This window comes from Megalobrama amblycephala, linkage group LG19 (genome assembly GCF_018812025.1).
Source record: "Megalobrama amblycephala isolate DHTTF-2021 linkage group LG19, ASM1881202v1, whole genome shotgun sequence".
NCBI lineage: Eukaryota > Metazoa > Chordata > Actinopteri > Cypriniformes > Xenocyprididae > Megalobrama > Megalobrama amblycephala.
In genome coordinates this window covers 26,430,903-26,454,606 of record NC_063062.1, presented here as the reverse complement: position 1 = coordinate 26,454,606, position 23,704 = coordinate 26,430,903, and the positions used below count along the sequence as shown (strand labels likewise).

At 35.9% G+C, this 23,704-nt stretch overlaps 1 protein-coding gene across 8 annotated transcripts in view; it reads right to left on the bottom strand.

Annotated features, from left to right (window-relative positions):
- cntn5 (contactin 5) overlaps positions 1 to 23,704 on the bottom strand; it is a 405,703-nt gene that overhangs the window by 85,077 nt on the left and 296,922 nt on the right. For all 8 annotated transcript variants that reach the window (XM_048168025.1, XM_048168027.1, XM_048168028.1 and 5 more), the window contains 3 exons: positions 21,088 to 21,269; positions 9,707 to 9,843; positions 3,404 to 3,533 (listed from right to left, as the gene is read on the bottom strand). In XM_048168025.1, the coding sequence (XP_048023982.1) occupies positions 3,404 to 3,533; positions 9,707 to 9,843; positions 21,088 to 21,269 (449 nt within the window). The remainder of the gene's footprint in view (positions 1 to 3,403; positions 3,534 to 9,706; positions 9,844 to 21,087; positions 21,270 to 23,704) is intronic.

Here is a 23,704-nt window from a genome sequence, read left to right as displayed (position 1 = left end):
TTTGCTTTTAACTGCTTTCACCATGTGTGCCGGCCACTTTTCATGATTAGGAAACAAGTAAAAATATGTAAAAATGTCTTTGTTAGTATAATGATACTGGCCTTAATATCTTGAAGGTGTCAGAGTTATGTTTAGTTTTGTTCTTGATTTCGGTTTCTTGATTAACCCTTGTTAGTTGCCATGTATTTAGGCTATAGCCCTGAGTTTGAGTTGTCCCTTGTCGGTTCAAGTCTTTGTTTAATGTGTGGATTAGTGTTTATACTCCTGTAATTCTCTTGCGTGTTCTGTTTGTTTATTAAAGACTGTTTATATAGATTGCCTTCTTCACACGTGTTGCTTTGCCACCACTATATGTGACAGAAGGAATATTCAACAGGGATGCAAACGCATCAGGGGTGAAAAAGCGACAAAGATGGGAACCCCTAGAGGGTTTGAGAGTATATTTAAATATGAATTTATAGTCGACATGAGGATATGTGGAAACCTCATTCTAGACTCTATATAGTGTTTTTTAAACACTATGGCCTGGTTTCACAGACCAGGATTAAGGATTAGGCTTTATAGTTCAATTAGGGCATTTAAGTAGCTTTTATAAACGTATAAGTAGCTTTTATAACGCATCTTCAGACAAAACAATGGCACTGATATATTTTAAGATGTAAATACAAGTTGCTTTCAGTTAAAACAGCTCAAACATGCATTTTAGTCTGGGACTAGCGTAAGCCTTGTCTGTGAAACTGGGGGCATATTTTTAATAAGGAAAAAATACTTTCTTCACTTCATGAAACCCATTAAAGGGATAGTTCACCCAAAAATGAAAATTATCCCATGATTCAGACTTACATCCAAAAAGTGTTAACTTCCGCGACATAGTACACAATGCCATGACGTACTTCGTTATGTCCTACGTTATAACGCGTAGTACGTTGTGTACTACGTTGCGGAAGTTAACACTTTTTGGACATATGTCAAATGAGTGGCAGAAGCTCAATATTTTACTTCATAAAGATTTAAATGATGATATTTGTCTTACACAAACACATCAATTCACTTTTGAAGGCATTTATTAACCCCCCGGAGTCGCATGGAGTATGTTTTATGATCTATGGATGCACTTTTTTTGAACTTCAAAAACTCATCCTCCAATCACTGCCAATTTAAAGCTTCGATGAGCCAGGATATTTTTAAAGGTGCCCTAGAATCAAAAATTTAATTTACCTCGGCATAGTTAAATAACAAGAGTTCAGTACATGGAAATGACATACAGTGAGTCTCAAACACCATTGTTTCCTCCTTTTTATATAAATCTCGTTTGTTTAAAAGACCTCCGAAGAACAGGCGAATCTCAACATAACACTGACTGTTACGTAACAGTCGGGATCATTAATATGTACACCCCAATATTTGCATATGCCAGCTCATGTTCAAGGCATTCAAGCCAGTATTAACGTCTGGAGCTGCACAGCTGAATCATCAGACTAGGTAAGCAAGCAATAACAACAGCGAAAAATGGCAGATGGAGCAATAATAACTGACATGATCCATGATATCATGATATTTTTAGTGATATTTGTAAATTGTCTTTCTAAATGTTTCGTTAGCATGTTGCTAATGTACTGTTAAATGTGGTTAAAGTTACCATCGTTTCTTACTGTATTCACGGTCTGTCGTTATTAAGACTGTCGTTATTTTCATTTTTTTAAACACTTGCAATCTGTATAATTCATAAACACAACTTCATTCTTTATAAATCTCTCCAACAGTGTAGCATTAGCCGTTAGCCACAGAGCACAGCCTCAAACTCATTCAGAATCAAATGTAAACATTCAAATAATTACCATACTTACGCGATTAGACATGCTGCATGACGAACAATTTGTAAAGATCCATTTTGAGGGTTATATTAGCTGTGTGGACTTGCTGTTTAAGGCAAGCACGAGCTCCGGGGGAGAGGAGCGTGAGGAATTAAAGGGGCAGCAGCCTGAATCGGCGCATAGTTAATGATGCCCCAAAATAGGCAGTTAAAAAAATGAATAAAAAAAATCTATGGGATATTTTGAGCTGAAACTTCACAGACACATTCAGGGGACACCTTAGACTTATATTACATCTTTTAAAAAGACGTTCTACGGCACCTTTAATATAACTCCGATTTTGTTTGGCTGAAAGAAAAAAGTCATAAACACCTAGGATGGCTTTAGGGTGAGTAAATTATTGGATAATTTTCATGTTTGGGTGAACTAACCCTTTAAATTAATATTACTATACAATAACAACAATATACTATATTCTAACAATATACTATACTTTATAAATTAGTATTATTATACAAAAACAACAAAAAACAACACCAATAATAATGTTTATTATTATCATTATTATTATTATTATTATTATTAAAGATACATACTTATGTTATTACATTTATTTTATTAAATTATAAAAAATGAAATGAAACCATTAATTATTAAACCATGGGTTATCAGTTTTACCCAAGGGTTATTATGGGTAGATTTTGTTCAAAAGTGCTTTCCATATTTGGATCAACATACATATGCAAATGCACATTTTCACACGCCTGTGCATGTCTTGCAACCTATAGTCACACTACATTGTGCTGTGACTCCATTCAAGCCGAATTTCACCAAATTGGCCAGCTTCCGACAACATTAATGGTGAGTAGCATTTTGCTAAATGTAGTTGTTAGTATCATAATATCATAATATTCATAATATTAACTGCTAATAAGTTAAACCATAGAGCTTTTTGAGGGAAACCTTAAAGGGACTCTCCCTCAAGTCATTCCAAAGCTTTATGAATTTATTAATCTTACAAATTACAATTTTTTTTAATAATTTTTTTCTAGAAAGGTGACAAATTTGCATTCCTGAATCAAATAAGCAAAACTTTCTTAGTCTGCAACAACAATTTTCTGCTGATAGGAAAGGCCTTGTGGGTGGGAAAATAGTAGTAGTAATAATAATAATAATAATAATAGTCCATTTTTTATTCAATTAAATCGTCATTGATAAAAACAAGCCAGCTCTACTCCATGTTATTTCCCAACCATCATTCAACCATCTAGTGAATGAATTTTATAAGGTTATTGTGTCATCGGACATCAGCGTCTGATGCCCCTCCCACTTCACTACATAATGAATGTGTAAGGCAAGCTGCGACAGATGAGAGCATGATTTATCCATCATTACACACATTTTGTCAGTTAAATAAGTGCATCATAGGTATTTGAAGTGCACTTTTTCTTTTTGGAAATTCAGTGTGAACGCTACTCATACTACTTATACTAAAAATGGCATAGGATAGTGCATAAGTACACAACTGGGATACAGTTTATATTCTAACCTGAAATAATGAGCTGCTAGAAATAGGTATAAACATTTACCCAGTATTTTGAGCTCTGCGCTGGAGTAGATGGCTCCATACTTGTTCTCGGCGATGCACTGGTACATTCCAGAATCAGCCTGTTGTAGTCTGTGAATGATAAGCTCCCCATTCACCATTTCCACTCTGCTCTGTGGGGAGACAAGCATCGCTTTAGAACCGTGTGTTCACCTGTCAGGCTGCTCCTCAAAGCACACTTAATGTCAATTACATACAGTATCTGCCAAAGTGACTCCAGCATGAGACCTTCATAAGTCACAAGTGAGTTGTCATCATAGAACCACTTAGTGATATAATGCATTAAACAACAGATAGTTCTGGTTCTCAAATCTGATCGAGCGGCATTCCAAGAGTGCTATTATAACAGTCCAACAGCACTGGGAAGTTTCACAGTTTGTATTAATTCGCTTGTCTGTGCTCACAGCGTTCCAGACCGGAGTATGTGAGTGGTGTGGAGTGGATACAGAGATAAGTTGTGTGATTTTGAGCAAGGAGCATTAAAAAAAGCATTTAAAAAAAAAAGTTTGAATGTTTACCTACATTGGCAGTCAAAATAATTCAGAATTTTTATTGATTTTGAAAAATTCTTCTGCTTACCTAGGCTGAATTTATTTGATAAAAATATAATAATATCTTTAAATATTATATTTTAAAATAACTGTTTTCTATTTAAAGGTGCCCAAGAATGCTTTTTCACAAGATGTAATATAAGTCTAAGGTGTCTCCTGAATGTGTCTGTGAAGTTTCAGCTCAAAATACCCCATAGATTTTTTTAAATTAATTTTTTTAACTGCCTATTTTGGGGCATCATTAACAATGCACTGATTTACACTCGGCGCCGCCCCCTTAAATTGCGTGCTCCCTGCCACATGAGCTGTCGACTGTATTACAGCGCATTTACAAAGTTCACACAGCTAATATAACCCTCAAATGGATCTTTACAAGATGTTCGTCATGCATGCTGGATGCATGCTTCGAATTATGTGAGTAAAGTATTTATTTGGATGTTAAAGTTTTATTCTGAGTGAATTTGAGGCTGTCCTCCGTGACTAAAGGCTAATGCTACACTGTTGGAGAGATTTATAAAGAATGAAGTTGTGTTTATGCATTATACAGACTGCAAGTGTTTAAAAAATGAAAATAGCGACGGCTCTTGTCTCCGTGAATACAGTAAGAAACGATGGTAACTTTAACCACATTTAACAGTACATTAGCAACATGCTAACGAAACATTTAGAAAGACAATTTACAAATATCACTAAAAATATCATGCTATCATGGATTATGTCAGTTATTATTGCTCCATCTGCCATTTTTCGCTGTTGTTCTTGCTTGCTTACCTAGTCTGATGATTCGGCTGTGTGCAGTTCCAGACGTTAACTGGCTGCCCTTGTGTAATCCCTTTCATAATGTTGGAAACATGGGCTGGCATTATGCAAATATTGGGGCGTACACCCCGACTGTTACGTAACAGTCGGTGTTATGTTGAGATTCTCCTGTTCTTCGGAGGTCGTTTAAACAAATGACATTTATATAAGAAGGAGGAAGCAATGGGGTTTGAGACTCACTGTATGTCTTTTCCATGTACTGAACTCTTGTTATTTAACTATGCCAAGGTAAATTCAATTTTTGAATCTAGGGCACCTTTAAATATGTTTTAAAATGTCATTTATTGCTGTGATGGCAAAGCTGAATTTTCAGAAGCCGTAACTTCAGTTTTCAGTAGGGCTGGGACAATACATCGATTCTCGATTTGCAATACAAAGAATCTGGAGCGATTCTGATATTTTCCAATGTATCGCAATCCTCTCTTGAATCGATTCTGAGCTTAGTTTTTAACAGCAGATATGTGCATTATGTGCTTTAGAATCACCAGTTCTCTGCTTGCTTCCAGTTCCTTTACACACACCACTTAAACCTAAAATAATCATTCATAAAGTTCGAAAAGGTTGAAGCGAATTACAAGGGTGTTCGCAGTGGGCTGTTTACATTAAAGGTCCCGTTTTTCGTGGATTTTTGAAGCTTTGATTGTGTTTATAGTGTGCAATATAACATGTGTTCATGTTTCGCGTGTAAAAAAACACAGTATTTTTCACATAATTTACTTATCTGTATACCGCTGTTTCCACTGTCATAAAAACGGGCTGATGACTTCCTTGTTCTATGAAGTCCCTCCTTCAGAAATACGTAACGAGTTCTGATTGTGCCAGCGGTTCCTGTGTTGTGATTCGACAGCAGCTTAGCGCTCCTTGCCCGGAAAAGTCACGCCTCTTACCATAACGTGGAGATGCACGCGCTCAGTGTTATTGTAAACATGTCTTTAATTTTACCCTATCAATTTGAGCCGGAATCAGACCCGGTGATTGGACTGCGGGATGAAAATAACAGCGTTTCGACAAACACACTCTACAAACGCAACTCTTGTGTATTCCTGTGGGCGGAGGTTAGTCAAAAAACTGTTTTAGTGACGTCATTAAAGAAGGAAGTAGAGGGATGTAGTCCAAACTGGCCGTTCGATGTAGGCGACTTCTGTTAAATAAAATATCTCGCTTGGCATTGAAGTTTGAGCTTTAAAATGTTACAGATTTTATTTATACTCTAACAACAACATTACACACTAACTAAAGTTTGAAACATGGGATCACGAAGAACGGGACCTTTAATTTCGCTAAAAGCATTCTGACCCAAGGTACAGGTATATTTAACCACTTACATGACTCGAGTGCTCTCCAGCAGTCTTCTTCATGAGCGTTTGAGTGAGCGGTTAAAAACTAGCCTAGAGCGCCATCTGCTGTTAAAACTAAGCTCAGAATCGATTCGAGAAAGAAAATATCAGCATCGATCCAGATTCATTGTATTGCGAATCGAGAATCGATGCATTGTCCCAGCCCTAGTCTTCAGAGTCACATGATCTTTCAGAAATTATTCTAATATGCTGATTTAGTGCTCAATTACTATCAGCTATTATTGGTGATAAATTATTAATAATGGTTCTTATCAAACAAGGAAATGACTTTTCATTAGATCATCTCTTCTCATGCCTCAATGAAGTCCTGGATGACAAATAACTCACTGCAACTGAATGAAAATATACCCGAAGTGCTTCTACTGGGTCCTTCTGCTACCAACAACTCCATTAAAACACAAAAAAATCATGCAAAGAATCTTAGTGTCTATTTTGACCCTCTTTTATAGTTTGACAAGCACACAAATGCAGTTGTAAAGAGTAGCTTTATTCAACTTAAAAAAAAGTGCAAAAGTGAAACACTTTCTTTCTAGTAAAGACAGTGAAATTGTGATCCATGCACTAATTTCTTCTCGATTGGACTACTGCAACTCTCTTTATGTTGGCCTACCTCAATCTACACTGTCTCGGTTACAGATGGTTCAGAACTCGGCAGCCAGATTGCTGACAGGAACTAGAAAAAGAGATCATATCTCCCCTGTCCTTGCCTCATTGCATTGGCTCCCCATAAAATTTAGAGCCGACTTTAAGATCCTTCTTTTCGCATACAAAGCATTGCACAACTTGGCCCCGGATTATATTTCTGATCTTATTAAGCCATACACAGCTGTTAGGTCATTGAGATCTTGTGATCAGTTACTTTTATCTGTCCCTCGTTCTCGTTGCAAATCAAAAGCTGATCGAGCTTTCTCTGTAGCCATCCCAAAGCTCTGGAACAGTCTACCTTAGAGTATCAGTCTACCTTAGAGTATATATATACATGCACAGAATTTTTAATATAGTTGGTGTACCATGTTATGTATGTATATACAGTACAATTTGTTTGATTGACTTTGATATTTGACTTTTATCTCCATTTTTTCCCTCCTTTTCTATTTTAATTTCTGATTTACTGTAAAGCACTTTGGATCAACTACAGTTGTGTTCAATTTGTGCTATATAAATAAAATTTGACTAGACTTATAATCAATGTTGAAAACTGTTTTTGCTGCCTAATATACATACACATGCATATATATATATATATATATATATATATATATATATATATATATATATATATATATATATATGTGGAAACTCACATTTTTTTCAGGATACTTTGATGTATAGAAATATCAAAAGAACATAATTTATTTGAAATAGGTATCTTTTGTGACATTATAAATGTCTTTTAATGCATCCATGTTGAATACAAGTATTATTATTATTATTTTAAACATACTTACCCCAAACTTTTGAATGGTAGTGTATTAAAAAAATATTAAACAGCACAACTGTTTTCAACATTGATAATAAAATGTTTCTTGAGCAACAAATCAGCATATGAGAATGATATCAGAATGATCATGTGACACTGAAGACTGGAGTAACGTAAGCTTTTCAAAAACAGGAAGAAATTAAAATATATTAATATAGAAAACAGTTATTTTAAATTGTAATAATATTTCACAATATTACTGTTTTTACTTTATTTTTGATCAAATAAATGCAGCATTGGTGAGCAGATGAGACTTCTTTCTACACTGCGTTCCAAATTACTATGCAAGAGACAAATCAGTAAGATTTCTGTACAATAAACATTCAGATTTTAGTTTTTCTAAGAAAATGTTTGTTCGTTTATTTATCCATGTCTTTTTAGATAACTGGAATCAATCTCAGACAAAATAATTTGCCAGATCTATGGAAACCCTACTTAGAGGTTGTTCCACATTATTAAGCAAGTCACAGTTCTCATGCAATATGGGGAGGAAGAAAGATCATATTGAAGATGAAAAGCATGAAATGGTGCAATGTTGTGCAAAAGGCATGAAAACAACTAATATTGTGTGAAACTGAATGGAGATTATCGAATTATCATAAGATTTGTGAGTGATTTAGAGCACAGCAGAACTCGGTCAGATAAAGGCTTACTAATGAAAGTTCCTGTCAAAAAAATTAATTGTATTAAAAGGGCAGCTATAAAAAAGCCAGTGTTCAGCAGCAAACAGGTATTTGAAGCTCCTGGTGTCTCTGGAGTCTCAAGAAGCTCTCCATGCTGGCTGGCAGTTGTGTGTAAAGATGCATTTCAGCCACTCCAAACCAAACCTCACAAAGAGAAACATTTACAGGGGGTTTAGAAATACATGAAGACTCATTTTTAAATAGTTTTATTCACTGACTAATGCCGTACTACAATGCATGGTCTAAATGGATGGATTTCTGGATGGTTGGTGAATGGCCACCATGTTCCAACAAGACTGCGACGTCAGCAAGGAGCTGGTGGGTGATGATTTGGGCTGGAATACTGGGAAGTGAGATGGAGGGTATTAAAATGACTTTTGCAAGATATGTGGAGTTCATAACTGGCCATTTTCAGCTATGGTATAAAAAGGAGGATAGTGGATAGTACAATGCACTATTGTACAATGCCCTATGCACTATCCCATGCTGCAAAAAAAACACCACAGCAATTAAACTGTTTGAAAATGTATTTCTAAACCCACTGTAAATGTTTCTCTTTGTTAGGTTTGGTTAGTGGTGTCTAAAATGCATCTTTACACACAACTGCCAGCCTGCATGGTGAGGTTCTCAAGACTCCAGAGACACCAGCAGCTTCAAATACCTGTTTGCTGCTCAAAACTGGCTTTTTTATAGCTGCCCTTTTAATACAATAAATTTTTTTGACAGGAACTTTCATTAATAAGCCTTTATCTGACTGAGTTCTGCTGTGCTCTAAATCACTCACAAATCTTATGATAATTTGATAATCTCCATTCAGTTTCACACAGTATCAGTTGTTTTCGTGCCTTTTGCACAACATTGCACCATTTCATGCTTTTCATCTTCAGAAAGATCTTTCTTCCTCCCCATATTGCATGAGAACTGTGACTTCCTTAATAATGTGGAACAACCTCTAAGTAGGGTTTCCATAGATCTGGCAAATTATTTTGTCTGAGATTGATACCAATTATCTAAAAAGACATGGATAAATAAACAAACAAACATTTTCTTAGAAAAACTAAAATCTGAATGTTTATTGTACTGAAATCTTACTGATATGTCAATTGCATAATAATTTGGAACGCAGTGTAAAACATTAAAAAAATCGTACTTATTCCATTTTTTTTGACCGGTAGTCTATGTAATGCAAGAGTGTGTGTAAATATGTTCAACGGAACCACATGCACACAATGTGTTGGCCAAGCATTTGTGAGTGCTTGTGTAAGGTATGTTTCTGGCCTTAAGCAAAGGTTTCCATTTAAGAAACAATTGAAAAATTAAACAGATCTCAGAGATGTCTCTTTCCTATGATTTAGCTGTCTCTGTGTGTGTGTGTGTGTGTGTGTGTGTGTGTACCTGTGTGCTGAGTGGTTCTCCGTTGCGCAGCCAGCGATACGTGGGTCTGGGCTTTCCTGTGGCTCGACACTCCCAATGGAGCTGCTCTCCGCTGTCCAGTTGAGTGTCATTTATCATGCTGATCCACTGCGGCAGAGCTGTGCCAGGAAAACGGAGGAGACGAGGAACATATGCAAGATCAGGGCTTAACAATAAGCAGTTTTTCCCCTTTAGATTTGTACTTGTCCTGCTGAAATTTCCAACATTGATGTTTAACAAAAAATAAATAATTCAAAAGTATATTTCACAATAAATAAATATTAACTTGCTTTTCCTGGCATAGCTAATTTAGCCAAACTATTTTGTTGATCTGAACAACATGCCTGGTCTCTCAAATCTGGTTGGTTGATTGGAATGTTATTCCAGGATCAACAAAGATGTTGGTCCAGGAACACGTTGCACTTGGTGAAATCACGGTCACCACCGACCCTTCTCATTGAAAATGAACTGTGACCTAGTAGGTAACTTTTTACTCTCTGTATTTTAGATCTGAAGCACTCTGCCAATACAAAATGTCTCCTTATACCTGCTAGAAACCAATACAGATAACTAAATCATAACATAAAATGCTCCCCGGCTGCTAAAATGTTATAATTGATAATACAGTTGTGAATTGACTTTTATGTTTAATAAAAAAAGTCCTAATATCCAACTGTTGCTCCAACTGTTCCTACACTATAAAACTTTGTTAACATGAAACACAGCTGCAGTTTGTAGGTAGCCTGTGTCGCATTGTCCTTTTGGAGAATGAATATGTATGAGAGGAACAGTGGGGAGTGTTTTCATTAGGAATGATGAGCAGCAAAGTTCTGAAAGCAGTGGACCTTTAGTACCCAGCATGCACGGGAAAGACTTTGCATTTCATTTGAGTAAAAATAAACTACCAGTCCAAAGTTTAAACACACTTACTTATTCCTTAACATTATTATTTTCCATATTTTAGAATAATAATAGTCATTAAAACTATTAAACCACATATCTGGAAGCATATTAATTATTTATGGAAGAAATCCCTAATTCTAAGTGATAATTTGGTAACGCTTTAGAATAACTCACGCTATGAAGCATTAGTTAAGCATTAGTAAATAGTTAATTCATCATTTATAAAACATTAATAGACATTAGTAAGCCATTTATAAATACAGCTATAAATGCTTTGTTCTTGATTTATAAGCATATCTATAATGAGTTTAATAATTGTATTTTCATACTTTATTAATGATCAATTTATCATTTCTAAATTACGTATTACATTATTCACAAACCAGTAATTTAGGAGTTGTCAGTGGTTCATAAGATCATTTAGGAAGTGTAAGTAAATGATTAATAAAATATTTAAATGTACATTTATGCATCTTATTATTTAGACATATAGTATTAGTTACTCAGTGTGTTAATAAATGCTTTATTAACATATTCCTAGTGTCAAAACTACCTCGGTACTAACTTTAAAACATTAGAGAACAGCAGTGCAGAAGATCACTGAACCTTTAAATCTCACTTATAAAAGCTTTACGAGGCATAAATAGTCCTCACTTTAGATGAGCTCACAAAAATAGTTAACTGACTACTTCTAAATGTTTTATAACTACCTGAATTACTCATGAATTGCAGTAGGAATATGTGTTAATAAAACATTTACTAACACACTAAGTAACTATGTGTCTAAATAATAAGATGTATAAATGAATGTTTAAATAGTTTATTAATCATTTACTTACACTTACTAAATGAACTACTGACAACTCCTAAATAACTGGTTTGTAAATAATGTAATACTTAATTTAGAAATGATAAATTGATTATTAATAAAGTATGAAAATACAATTATTAAACACATTATAGATACGCTTATTAATCAAGAATAAAGCAATTATAGCTGTATTTATAAACTACTTACTAATGTCTATTAATGCTTTATAAGTGATGAAATAACTATTAACTAATGCTTAACTAATGCTTCATAGTGTGCAGTTATTATAAAGTGTTATCGATAATTTTTAGTGCGAAATGTAACAATATTTTGGGTTATGCTATGAATGTACATGAATTGACAATATGATTGATATTGTACCTCAAAATAAAGTGGCTTTTTAAGGAGATATGTATTATTACTTTTTGAAGCAATCACTTAAGATTTAGACATTGTGGTTATAGAAATCATCTCATAAACTTACATTAAAGTAGTAATCATATCTAGTGAGCCATATCTTGGTGACTTGTGAGTGGATTCTTTCGATTCTATAGTAAGCAACCACCCAAAACACTCACCATCCATTTAGCAACACCCAAAACACACTAGCAGCCATGCTAACATGCTAAAAAAACACTCTAGCTGTGTCTCTTTTCGAAGGCTGAATCCTCCGGAGGTCGCATTTGAAGGTTGCATACGTCATTGAGGCTGTATCATTTCAATAAAATTAAGTAGGAATCTCTGAATGCAACCTTCGCATGCGCCCTTCTTTCACAGGAATTCGGAAGATGCATGAGGTATATCATTCACTGCTACAGATAGCCCACAATTCTTTGCGTCGCTGTTAACAACCGTCATTTATTAAAAAAAAAAAAAAAAGGCAGTGTCGGCAGATGTACATGTACAAGCGAAAATATAGTGTTTAAATGTAAGTAGTTTCAAGCTTGTTTTTGTTATAAACTTTGTTATTCTTAATATCCTCCTTCTTTGTCTCTGTAACAGATATTTGTACATGCACCATAGTTCCTCAAGCATTAACCAAAATAAAACAAGTAAATATATTTTCTTTTCAAATTACTTTCCAAATTTCGAAATAATTTTCATTCATTCGACTGTTGTGAGAGCGCAATGATGCTGCCGTGAATGTGTTGGCATAGCAACATAATACTTCCTGTTTCCTTTCCTGCCCATGTGTCCTATGAAGGATGTCTCGTTTAATTCTGGTTAAGGACTCTCTGTATACTGCATCCTTTACAGGATGCGTCCTCTGGAGGATGCAGCCTTCGAAATTAAATGAAATGGGACACAGCCTCTGTCAAACACTCTAGCACAGGGCTGGGTAACTCTGGCCCTCCAGATGCACTTTAACCCTAAGTGCACACCTGAACAAGCTAATCAAGGTCTTCAGGATTACTAGCTACAGGCATATAAGTTTAATCTGGGTTGGAGCAAATAGCACCATGCTAAAAACACTCTGAACACCCTAGCACAGAGCTGTCCAATCCAAACAAATAGCACCATGTTAAAGGAACACTCCACTTTTTTTTTTTTTTTTTGAAAATAGGCTCATTTTCCAACTCCCCTAGAGTTAAACAGTTGAGTTTTTACCATTTTTACCATTGCGCCTGCTGCACCCATGGTACGGCAGCAAAGTTCCTTGATTATTACGCCAGAATGAGAGTATAGTTCCTAGCCTTATCGGCCTAGAAAATCGCAACTTTTCATTTTTCGTCGGACTTAGTGCATGGTGTAACTACAGAAGAGTCAAGTTTTAAATAGGATAAATATTGAAACTCTTTGGTCATTTTTGAGTGAGATGCTAACGGTCTAATCAGATTCAATGAAGTATGCTAAGCTATGCTAAAAATGGTACCGCCAGACCCGGAGATCGGCTGAATGGATTCGAAAACAGTAAAACACAACTGTTTAACTCTAGTGGAGTTGGAAAATAAGCTTATTTTCAAAAAAAGTGGAGTGTTCCTTTAAGAGCACTCATAAGACCCTAGAAGCTGCCTAGCAACATGCTAAAAACATTCAAATACAAAACTACAGAGCCCCGCACATGACATGCAGAAAAAAAATAGTAGGCTAAATTGTGCGCACGCTTTAGTAATTCATTCCCTTGATTTATAAATCATGTGTAAGCTTTACTAATTCGTTCCCTCGATTTATAAATCGTGCGCACGCTTTACTAATTCATTCCCTCGATTTATAAATCGTGTGTACACTTTACTAATTTGTTCCCTCGATTTACTTAAGTATGCGCAAGCTTTAGTAAATCGAGGGAACGAATTAGTAAAGCGTGCGCACAATTACATTTTTTTCCTGCATGTCACGTGTGGGGCTCCGTACAAAACAAACTGCAACATGCTAAAAACACTCAGAAGACCATAGCACTGGGGTGTCCAAACTCGGTCCTGGAGGATGACTGTCCCGCATGTTTCTAGTATGCCTAATAAGACCTTGGGTGTGTCAGAAATCACCCCCTATACTCTTAAATAGGGCAATATTTGAGGGGACAACAATTTGTAGCAGTGTCCGAAACCATAGTGGACGTTATCAAGTGCACTCATTCAATCCAAGATTGAACTGAAATAATGAGTGTATAAGCGGTGAACGCTCAACGGCTAGATAATACCCATAATACACTGTAAGAGTCACATGGCGAATGAATTCCTGCATCTGACCAGAGGATGGCACTCTCAGCTGAATCTTCAATCCATCCATTTTCCGAACCGCTGGTCCAATGTGTCTACAGCGTAATATCACACAGGTATAAAATGCTTTTTAATTGATTATTAAACTGATTATTAAATTGTTTAATTAAGGTTTATACATTGTTTCTATGACAGAGCATGTTTACTACTTTTCTTTCAATCCCTCAAGTGAACTAAATTAGTGGACGAGTGAGTAAATTCGCCCAGAATTAGTTCAGTAGCGATTAAAAATAAATAAATAAAATAATTTAGCCAACACATGGCAGCAGGTCATATCTCTGTTGTAATATTACTCTCAGTGAGGTATCTAGCTGCTTTATATAATTTACAAATCACGTTGTGTCCATTTTCTCGAAGTTGAGCGAAAGAGAGAGAGAAAGTGAGAGAGAAAAGGTGCAGATAACCTCTGGCAAAGACATGGGCTCCTTGAGTTACAGCTCTTGGACATGGTGATAAAACTTACTGCCTTCCTCCATCCACACCACCATTCCTCACTCCAGATCCACAGGCGGGACAATAACGGCAGGCCGCAGCCTCGAGGAGGATGCACACCCTTGCCCGTCAACGGGTTCTGACTCATTGCGCACCCAGGACACATACCGATCCGTGGTGACATATTCACACGAGCTGCGACAGACGGCTAACCCGCTCTGAGAGAAAACCTCGCTGAAGGCAAGCCTTCAATCACTCTGTCAAGAAAAAAGGGCTTGCAGACTGAATTGGGTGTATGCAAATTGTATGAGTAGACGTGTGTCTGGAATACAGTTTGCAGGTAAGGCAGGCAGTAGCTGTGCACCTTCATCCAAGAGCATTTTGAAGTTTGACAGTGTATTTGTCAAAAAAAAAAAAAAAAAACGTGAAAGTAAAAAAAAGAAAATTATTATAAAATGATTTTTAATAGCAAACTATAATGAAGCAGGAAATAGGTTTGAATCCAAATGCAGCTTTTATTAGATAAGAGCGTAGTCGTACAGTCCAGGTCAAAACAGGGGCAGACAGGAACAGCAAGGGACAGCCAGAATCGTGGTCACAGTACAGGCAGAAGTCGAGGCAGGCAGATATCATTCACAGTTCAGGTAACAATATACAGTCCAAAGGTATGCAGCAGAGAATCGTAACGGATAACAGACAGGATCGGTGGCAGACAGGCAGACAGGCAGGCAGACAGACAGACAGACAGACAGGCAGACAGGCAGACAGACAGGCAGACAGACAGGCAGACAGACAGACAGACAGACAGACAGGCAGACAGGCATACAGGCAGACAGGCAGGCAGACAGACAGGCAGGCAGGCAGGCAGACAGACAGACAGACAGACAGACAGACAGACAGACAGACAGACAGGCAGACAGGCAGACAGGCAGACAGACAGACAGACAGACAGGCAGGCAGGCAGGCAGGCAGGCAGGCTAATAACGCTCAATAAGAGTTGTACACAAGGTGAAACAAGACTTCGCAATGATGTGCAGTGAATGAGAGTCTTTTATAGTCCGGTAAATGTGCTGCAGCTGGGTGTGGTGATTAGTGATTAGTGTGGAGTGTGTGCAGGTGACTGGCAGGGAGGATTATGGGAATTGGAGTCCGGGAAGTGACAGGAATCATGACACAAACAGTGTACACTGAAATATACTGAATTTTTGTAACATTTTTCTTTCACCAATATAGTCAAAGTTTCTTGCACAAAAGGACTTTTCTTGCTGAACCCCACATACCAGTAATTCCGAATGTCATTCATCATGACAGACAAGCTCAATACCTAACAGGTGTTGATGTGGGTGGTCATATGTTAATTTTACTCATGGTTGTGATGTCATAATTTCTGAATGGCCATTTTTTTTTTTTTCCATTAAGGGTCTGTATGGGCTGGGAATGGAGTTCTCCTTTACAAAAATGAGAAAGTGTTTACATAGTTGATCAGATTTCATGTATTTTCTACTTCTGTAGCAGACTTGAGATATATAAATATATTGAGGACATAGCAGATCACTTTTCAGAGCATCTCAGCACATCCAGAACCAAGCCTAAAATCAAAGAACTTATACTGATAAGAAGTGAAACTCAATAGAACGTTCCATTGCAACACCAGCGCCCAGTAGCAGCCCTACGCTTCCGCCATTTTGGGGTGAAAGTGACGCGTCAGTCCGCTAGTTTCTATGGCAATATCAGCTGCTTTGTTAAAAAAAAAAAAAAAAGTACATTAAAGCTAAAATCCAACCTGAATGATGACAACACAGAATAAAATACTATCAGTGATCATCAAATCCTTTTAACAGTTTATTTTACACACTTTGTGTTTAAGTCTTCCACTTTTTTCACAAAACATTTGCTCTCTAGAAACCCAGTCAGTTTGGGTTAAAATTATTTTAAGTTCAAGTATTAACATTATAAACACTGAATTAATACCAACATATGAAATTAAATTAAGGACATGCATCAGAAAATTTTGGGAATGTTGGACAATAAATATATAACAACTTGACAGTAAACTGTTTTTGCAGTGTTTTCTTATATTAATGTCAGTTAAAGCAAGACTATGTAAACAAAAAAACACAGCCACTGTGTCCAAAAGTGGGAGTTATGGGATAACAGACACAGCAATGCATCATGTTCTAAAAGGTCATTATTGTAGCGTGATCCAGGGGATTAAAATGTATATATTTCAGACCTAGTGGAGTAATTTACTATTATTACTAGGTCTGAAATATATTGTACATTTTAAAGGTGCCCTAGAATCAAAAATTGAATTTACCTCGGCATAGCTGAATAACAAGAGTTCAGTATATGGAAAAGACATACGCTGAGTTTCAAACTCCACTGCTTCCTCCTTCTTAAATAAATCTCATTTGTTTAAAAGACCTCCGGAAAACAGGCGAATCTCAACACAACACCGACTGTTATGTAACAGTCGGGATCATTAATATGTATGACCCCAATATTTGCATATGCCAGCCCATGTTTAAGGCATTACACAAGGGCAGCCAGTATTAACGTCTGGATCTGTGCACAGCTGAATCATCAGACTAGATAAGCAAGCAAGAACAATAGCGAAAAATGGCAGATGGAGTAATAATAACTGACATGATCCATGATTACATGATATTTTTTAGTGATATTTCTAAATTGTCTTTCTAAATGTTTCGTTAGCATGTTGCTAATGTACTGTTAAATGTGGTTAAAGTTACCATCGGTTATTACTGTTTTCATTTTTAAACACTTGCAGTCTGTATAATTCATAAACACAACTTCATTCTTTGTAAATCTCTCCAACAGTGTAGCATTAGCCCGTTAGCCACAGAGCATATAGCCTCAAACTCATTCAGAATCAAATGTAAACATCCAAATAAATACTATACTCACAGGAATCGATGCATGCATGCAGCATGAATGAAGAACATCTTGTAAAGATCCATTTGAGGGTTATATTAGCTGTGTGAAAACTTTGTTTATGCACTGTATAACTGCACTTATAGTCAAGAGCTCGGGAGGGCAGGCAGTGAGAGATTTAAAGGGGCCGTAGCCTGAATCGGTGCATAGTTAATGATGCCCCAAAATAGGCAGTTAAAAAAATTAATAAAAAAAAAATCCATGGGTATTTTGAGCTGAGACTTCACAGACACATTCAGGGGACACCTTAGACTTATATTACATCTTTTGAAAAGACGTTCTATGGCACCTTTAATCCCCTGGATCATGCTACAAACATGATGATCTTAAATTTATTAATTATTAATTTACTATTAATAGTAAATATGTAAAGTTGCATAAAATGGAAATACTCAATGAAGTTGGCTAACTACGTTACCTTATATGTGTACGTTAATGGTTGGATTCCACAACTGATAACATAAAACATATATAGGCTAAGACAATACAACATTTACTGTAGGCGTCATAAAATGTACTGAATTTAAGAAGTTTTCTATTGCGTTTCTGATTTGGCTGTTAGATTCGGCAATTTGGGGTGCGCAAGATGTGATGGATTCTATTGTCCAGTTGGCATTTTCACCCCAAAATGGCTGCCGCGCTACCGAAGCGCCACCTAGTGGCTGTTACCCAAAAAGCATCAGAGTTTCGCCTCTTGGGTTCTATACTCTTTGCTAAAATGTTGCCTAATTAGCTATTTGGCTATATTGGTTAGCACTATTTTACAGCCCAGGTGATGTCACATGAAAGGGAAGTTTTTTTCAATGGCCAAGTTGTTACATTTTAACAAAAGATTAAGAAGACAAACTTTTTTTTTTCATCGGAATAAAATCTACTGATGATTTGTTCACGATAAGATAAGGTAAATATGGTCAAACAGTCAAACAGACTAAAAGACTAAAATCTTAAAATCTTAAATTTAAACACTTGCTGACTTTCAAGTCGTTCCAAACACAGAAAACTCACAGAGAGACATGCATTTTGTTTCTAGGAGACATATGACAAATGAAAACAATACAGTATGTATTCTAAAATCAATTCAAAATATCACACATGTTTGATATCCTCAAACTGGATGCAAGCATAATCTGAAGCTAAAGTCTGTGGCCATCATAAACTATAATCTGACTGCCCAAAATCTGCAGGTTGGCTCTGACTTTCGGCAACTAGCATTGACTCCTCCAGACTGTAAAAGTCATGTTGTGTATTCTAGCCACATGTAGACATGCTCGCACCAAGCAAGATAACTCCACCAATAAACATAATGTGACTATAGCGGCACTCATAATATTATGTTTATTATAAACATATCACTTGCTGCTTTAAAAGCTCAAGCTCTTTAAAGTCAGGTGGATTCTAAATGGCTATCAAGGGTTTTATCGTTTGGAAAAATTGTTCAAAGAGCCAACCCTCATGTCATATTCTGGTCTCTAGATATGACTAAGGTCCAACTCGATCTCACAGGAAAACTTACTATGAAACAAAGTGCCAATTTCGCATGAATTCATACACTGTAAATTATATGAAAACGTGATTTTTAGAAAAAAAGTTAGCATGAAATTGAAGGTCCACCCCTAAACACCCAGCTCTAGGGCGTAAGCAGTTTGTATGAAAACGTACAAATGAGATTGTACGAATTGATACAAATTAGCCAGCATTTGTCAAAATGTAAAATAGTTACAGAATGCCATGAGATTGTTTTATAAGGTCCCTTCTTCAACTTGAATCTTAAGTTTTCATCCAATAGTCCAGTCACAATCAGAAAGCATTTGTGCATCTCTTCTAAACAAAGCACATGATTTGAGGTATCTTTCATGTCTGTAGGACAAACTTACCTTAGAAAAATTGTTCCGAAAGTTCTTACAACAATATTGTTCCTCTGTGTCATTATTGTTATAGCTGTGGTGTGGATCTGCTATTCTCATAGAATTAGAATGACTATTAAAACGTTACAGTTATCATTATAGTTATTGTTCTCGGTGTGAACGTGCCTTAACAGTTCTCCTTTGAAATACTTTAAGATTCAAGAAGAGTGGCAGGACTGTTCATCACACACTGGTACTGAACTACTGACAACGTAGAGAACACAATAAAAGTATATTTGGACGTTGTTGCGACGGATAAGACAAACAGCTGTTGTTTTGTCATGCTTTGTTCATCCAGACTGTGTGATGAATCATAGATCCCAGTGACAGTTATAAACCTCTTAAAACCAGGTTTTCATAAAATCACTAGGACACTGCATTCATCTTGTGGCCCGCTGATACACTTACTTTTATGACATAGCACACTTCATCTAAGTCACAAACCCTATTGAACGCATAAGGAGAGAGGAGTCTGGGAAAGATGAATGGAGGTCCCAGATCCCCGTATTAGGGCCCCATCAAAGCTACGGTGGGTCAGGGGAAATATGTGGGTCAAAAACTATAGCATTTTCAGCTACGCAAGCAAGAATAATGATAAAATAGCCCCTAAAATTTAATTGGACAAAAGTCTTCTGAGGAGAGAGCCATTTTGTCCTCGCAAAACTTTGACAAAAATGTAAGCTGGCCAACTTTGCTTAAATTTATACCTTCTGTCATAAAGGCCAGTCAGAATTATGCCAAAGAGACAGAGAGAGTATGCCCAGTGGAATAATTTATGAAGGAATCTAATCAGGAAAGGACCCAACGGATCCTGTTCCCACACTACTGCGGCACATTACTTCAAAGCCTTTTTTTTTACAAATAATGCTTATAAAATCAGATTTTTACATTTACAGGAGACAATACGAGTAGTGCTCATACACACAAAACTAGGGTGTTCTGGGCAGTTGCAAGAGCAATGGATGTGGATGAAAGTTACAATAGAAGTAAAACCCTCAAGTGTATATCATATGCTAGTCTCTAGATATGGTTAAGGTCCAACCTGATTTCATGGGAAAACCTAACTATGTAAAAAAGTGGCGATTTCACATGAATTCACACAATGTAAATTAAATGAAAACATAGCATTTTTAGAAAAAAGTTAGTATGAAGGTCCACCCCTAAACATACCCATCACTGCGGTGTAAGTAGGTTGTACAAAAAACGTACACATGAGAATGTACGAATTCATTCAATTAGCCACCAATTCGTCAAAATGTAAAATAGTTACAAATTGTCATAAGATTGTGTTACAAAGTCCCTTCTCCAATGTAAGTCCTTGCAGTTTTTCATCAACCAAGCATAAATCATTATTCCAATCACAAGCATAAACACATCTCTCCTAAACAAGCCACATGATTTGAGGAATCATTCATGTCTGTAGGACAATTCTTGGTTTTCACCACAATCCGCTTCTTGCTCATTTAAATCTATTCATTTAGCAGATGCTTTTACAAATGTGCAGTACAACAAAGTGATTCATCCTGCTCATTTTATTTCTCTTATTATATTGCAAACATAAACCATAAAGAACTTTTGTTAATGATCTGCTTGCAGTGTTTTTTTTTTTTTTTTTTTTTTTTTTAGAAGCAGAGCTGTACTCACTGTAGACCTGGAGATGTCCTCTGAAGGCGGTGCCTCCTCTGGTGTTCTCAGCTTTACACTCATAACTCCCAGAATCCTCTAGCTGGATGTTGGGGATCTCAAGAACAGCCTGTGATTTGCGCAGACGGGCTTTTTTTGGGATGTTCCCACTCATCTTTCTCCAGGTGATAGTAGGAACAGGGCTGTGAGAACATAAAAAATATATCAAATATCTAAAGAGGAAAATGTCTTTTTTTGATACTGAAATAGTTTTTCCTATCCCAGCTCAATATGCAGAAAACACTATGTAAAAACTGTTTGTGTAAAAGCAAGTTTGTTTGAGAATCTCAACCAAACCAACTTAGAAATATTGGCTCAATCAATAGCATGAATTAATGACAGGACTAATCTTTCTCTGTCCAACTGCAGATGGGGGGAGTGTTCAGAAAACCTTTTTGAAAACCTGTCAGGTATTGTTTTTGCAATAGAGCACAACAGTTGAAGCTATTTTTTTATTTATTTACTTATTTATTTTGTGGCCTTGGTTGGTATTTATAGTCTTCATTTCTCCAGTGGGGAAAAAAAAAAAAAAAAAAAAGAAGTTCTAAGCCAGTGAGTGCCAAAGAGTTCTAAGGTTTGAGATGAATCACAACATTACAACCTTTGATTTGAAGCAAAACAGTTTTTGAAACTCAGAAAAAAGGTACAATTTACAACCTGATCTCACAGAAAAATATAAATATGAGGTGGCGATTTCATATGAATTCGTAACTTAAATAATTGCATGGTTGCAATATAAAAATTCTAATTTATTGTTTTAATTAAACATTTTAAGTTTAGTTCTGTTGACATAATGTTTACGCCAACTTAATATAATCTGTAATTTTAAACTCAAATAAAAAAAAAACATAGGTTGTAGTAACTTAATGGAATTGTCTTGATAATGTCAGAAATTAGGCAGTGGATTTCTAGTTCACAGCATGCTTTGCATAGGGACTGGATAAGGAGAATGTTGAAATTAAGTGTTAATTAATTAATTAATTAATTATTATTTTTTTTTTTTTTGTGAAGGTAAAAACCTGTTAGTGTTTAAATTAGTTCACTTTTAAATGAAAATTAGCCCAAGCTTTACTCACCCTAAAGCAATCCTAGGTGTATATAACTTTCTTGTTTCTGATGAACACAATCGTAGAAATATACATTTATAAAGCTCGGATGGATCAGGATATCGCATTTCTACGATTGTGTTCGTCAGAAACAAGAAAGTGATATAAACCTAGGATGGCTTGAGTAAATCTTGGGGTAATAAAGGCTTTCTGAAGGCCACTTTCTTCAGCTCATAAGCATACCAAACGAGTATGAGCTAAGGAAAGTGTCTTCATCCACATCCATCCATCATAAAAATATTCCACACGGCTCCAGAGGGTTGATAAAGGCCTTCTGAAGCGAAGCAATGTTATATTATAAGTAAAATATCTAGCTTCCACCAGACCACCTTCCATATTCCCTATTCAACGTATGTAACTAACGCGACGCCAGTTCCATTTTTTCCGTAATTCGAATATGGAAGGCGGTCTGCCAGAAGCTAGATATTTTACTTCATAACTTGTTAAATATGGATATTATTTTTTTTTTTTACACAAATGCATCACTCCACTTCAGAAGGCCTTTATTAACCCTCTGGAGCTGTGTGGAATATGTTTATGAAGGATAGATGTGGATGGGGACACTTTCTTCAGCTCATACTCGTTTGGTAACGCATAGTGCCATTATAAAGCTCGGATGCATCAAGATATTTATTAATATTTCTCAGATTGTCTTCGTCAGAAACAAGAAAGTCATATACACCTAGGATGGCTTTAGGGTGAGTAAACCTTGGGGTAATATTCATATGAAAGTGAACTAATCCTTTAATGCAGTTATGTTTGACATTTAAAAGAGTATCTGTAATGTTGAAGTTTTTGTGGTTACCATTGTGCTGAAGAGTAGATACATGAACATTAACTGCGCTAATGCCAGTGTCAAGTAATATTTTACTTGTTCATTAAACTTGTTCATGTTCATTTACTTGTTTTTTTTTTGAGTAATCAACTTAAAAATGTGTGTTTATGCTATAAATTATTATAATTTTTACATCAATAAAGTTGTCATAAAAATTGTAAACGGTCACGTTATTTTTTTTGTTGAGCCAACACATTTTTTAGAGTGTGTGAATCATACAAAAACGTATGATTGTTAGAATTATGTAAGCATTAAGGTTGACTCCTAATCCCACCACTAAACATACCTATCACTGAGCATAAGTAGATGTATGAAAACGTACAAATTGATACAAATTCACCAAAATGTAAAATAGTTACGAATTGCCAAGAGATTAGTTTGGTTTGCGAATGACAAGACATATATATATATATATATATATATATATATATATATATATATATATATATATATATATATATATATATATATATATATATATCCCTCTACAGCACAGCATTGCCCTCAGGCAATGGAAAATGTTCTTAAGCCCCATGTTTTGTACATTTTTCTTTAAATGATTACAACCAATTAGAAATGTCGAGAAAGTAGCAAAGAACAGTCCAGTAAGGTGTGGGACTCACTATCAAGCACCATT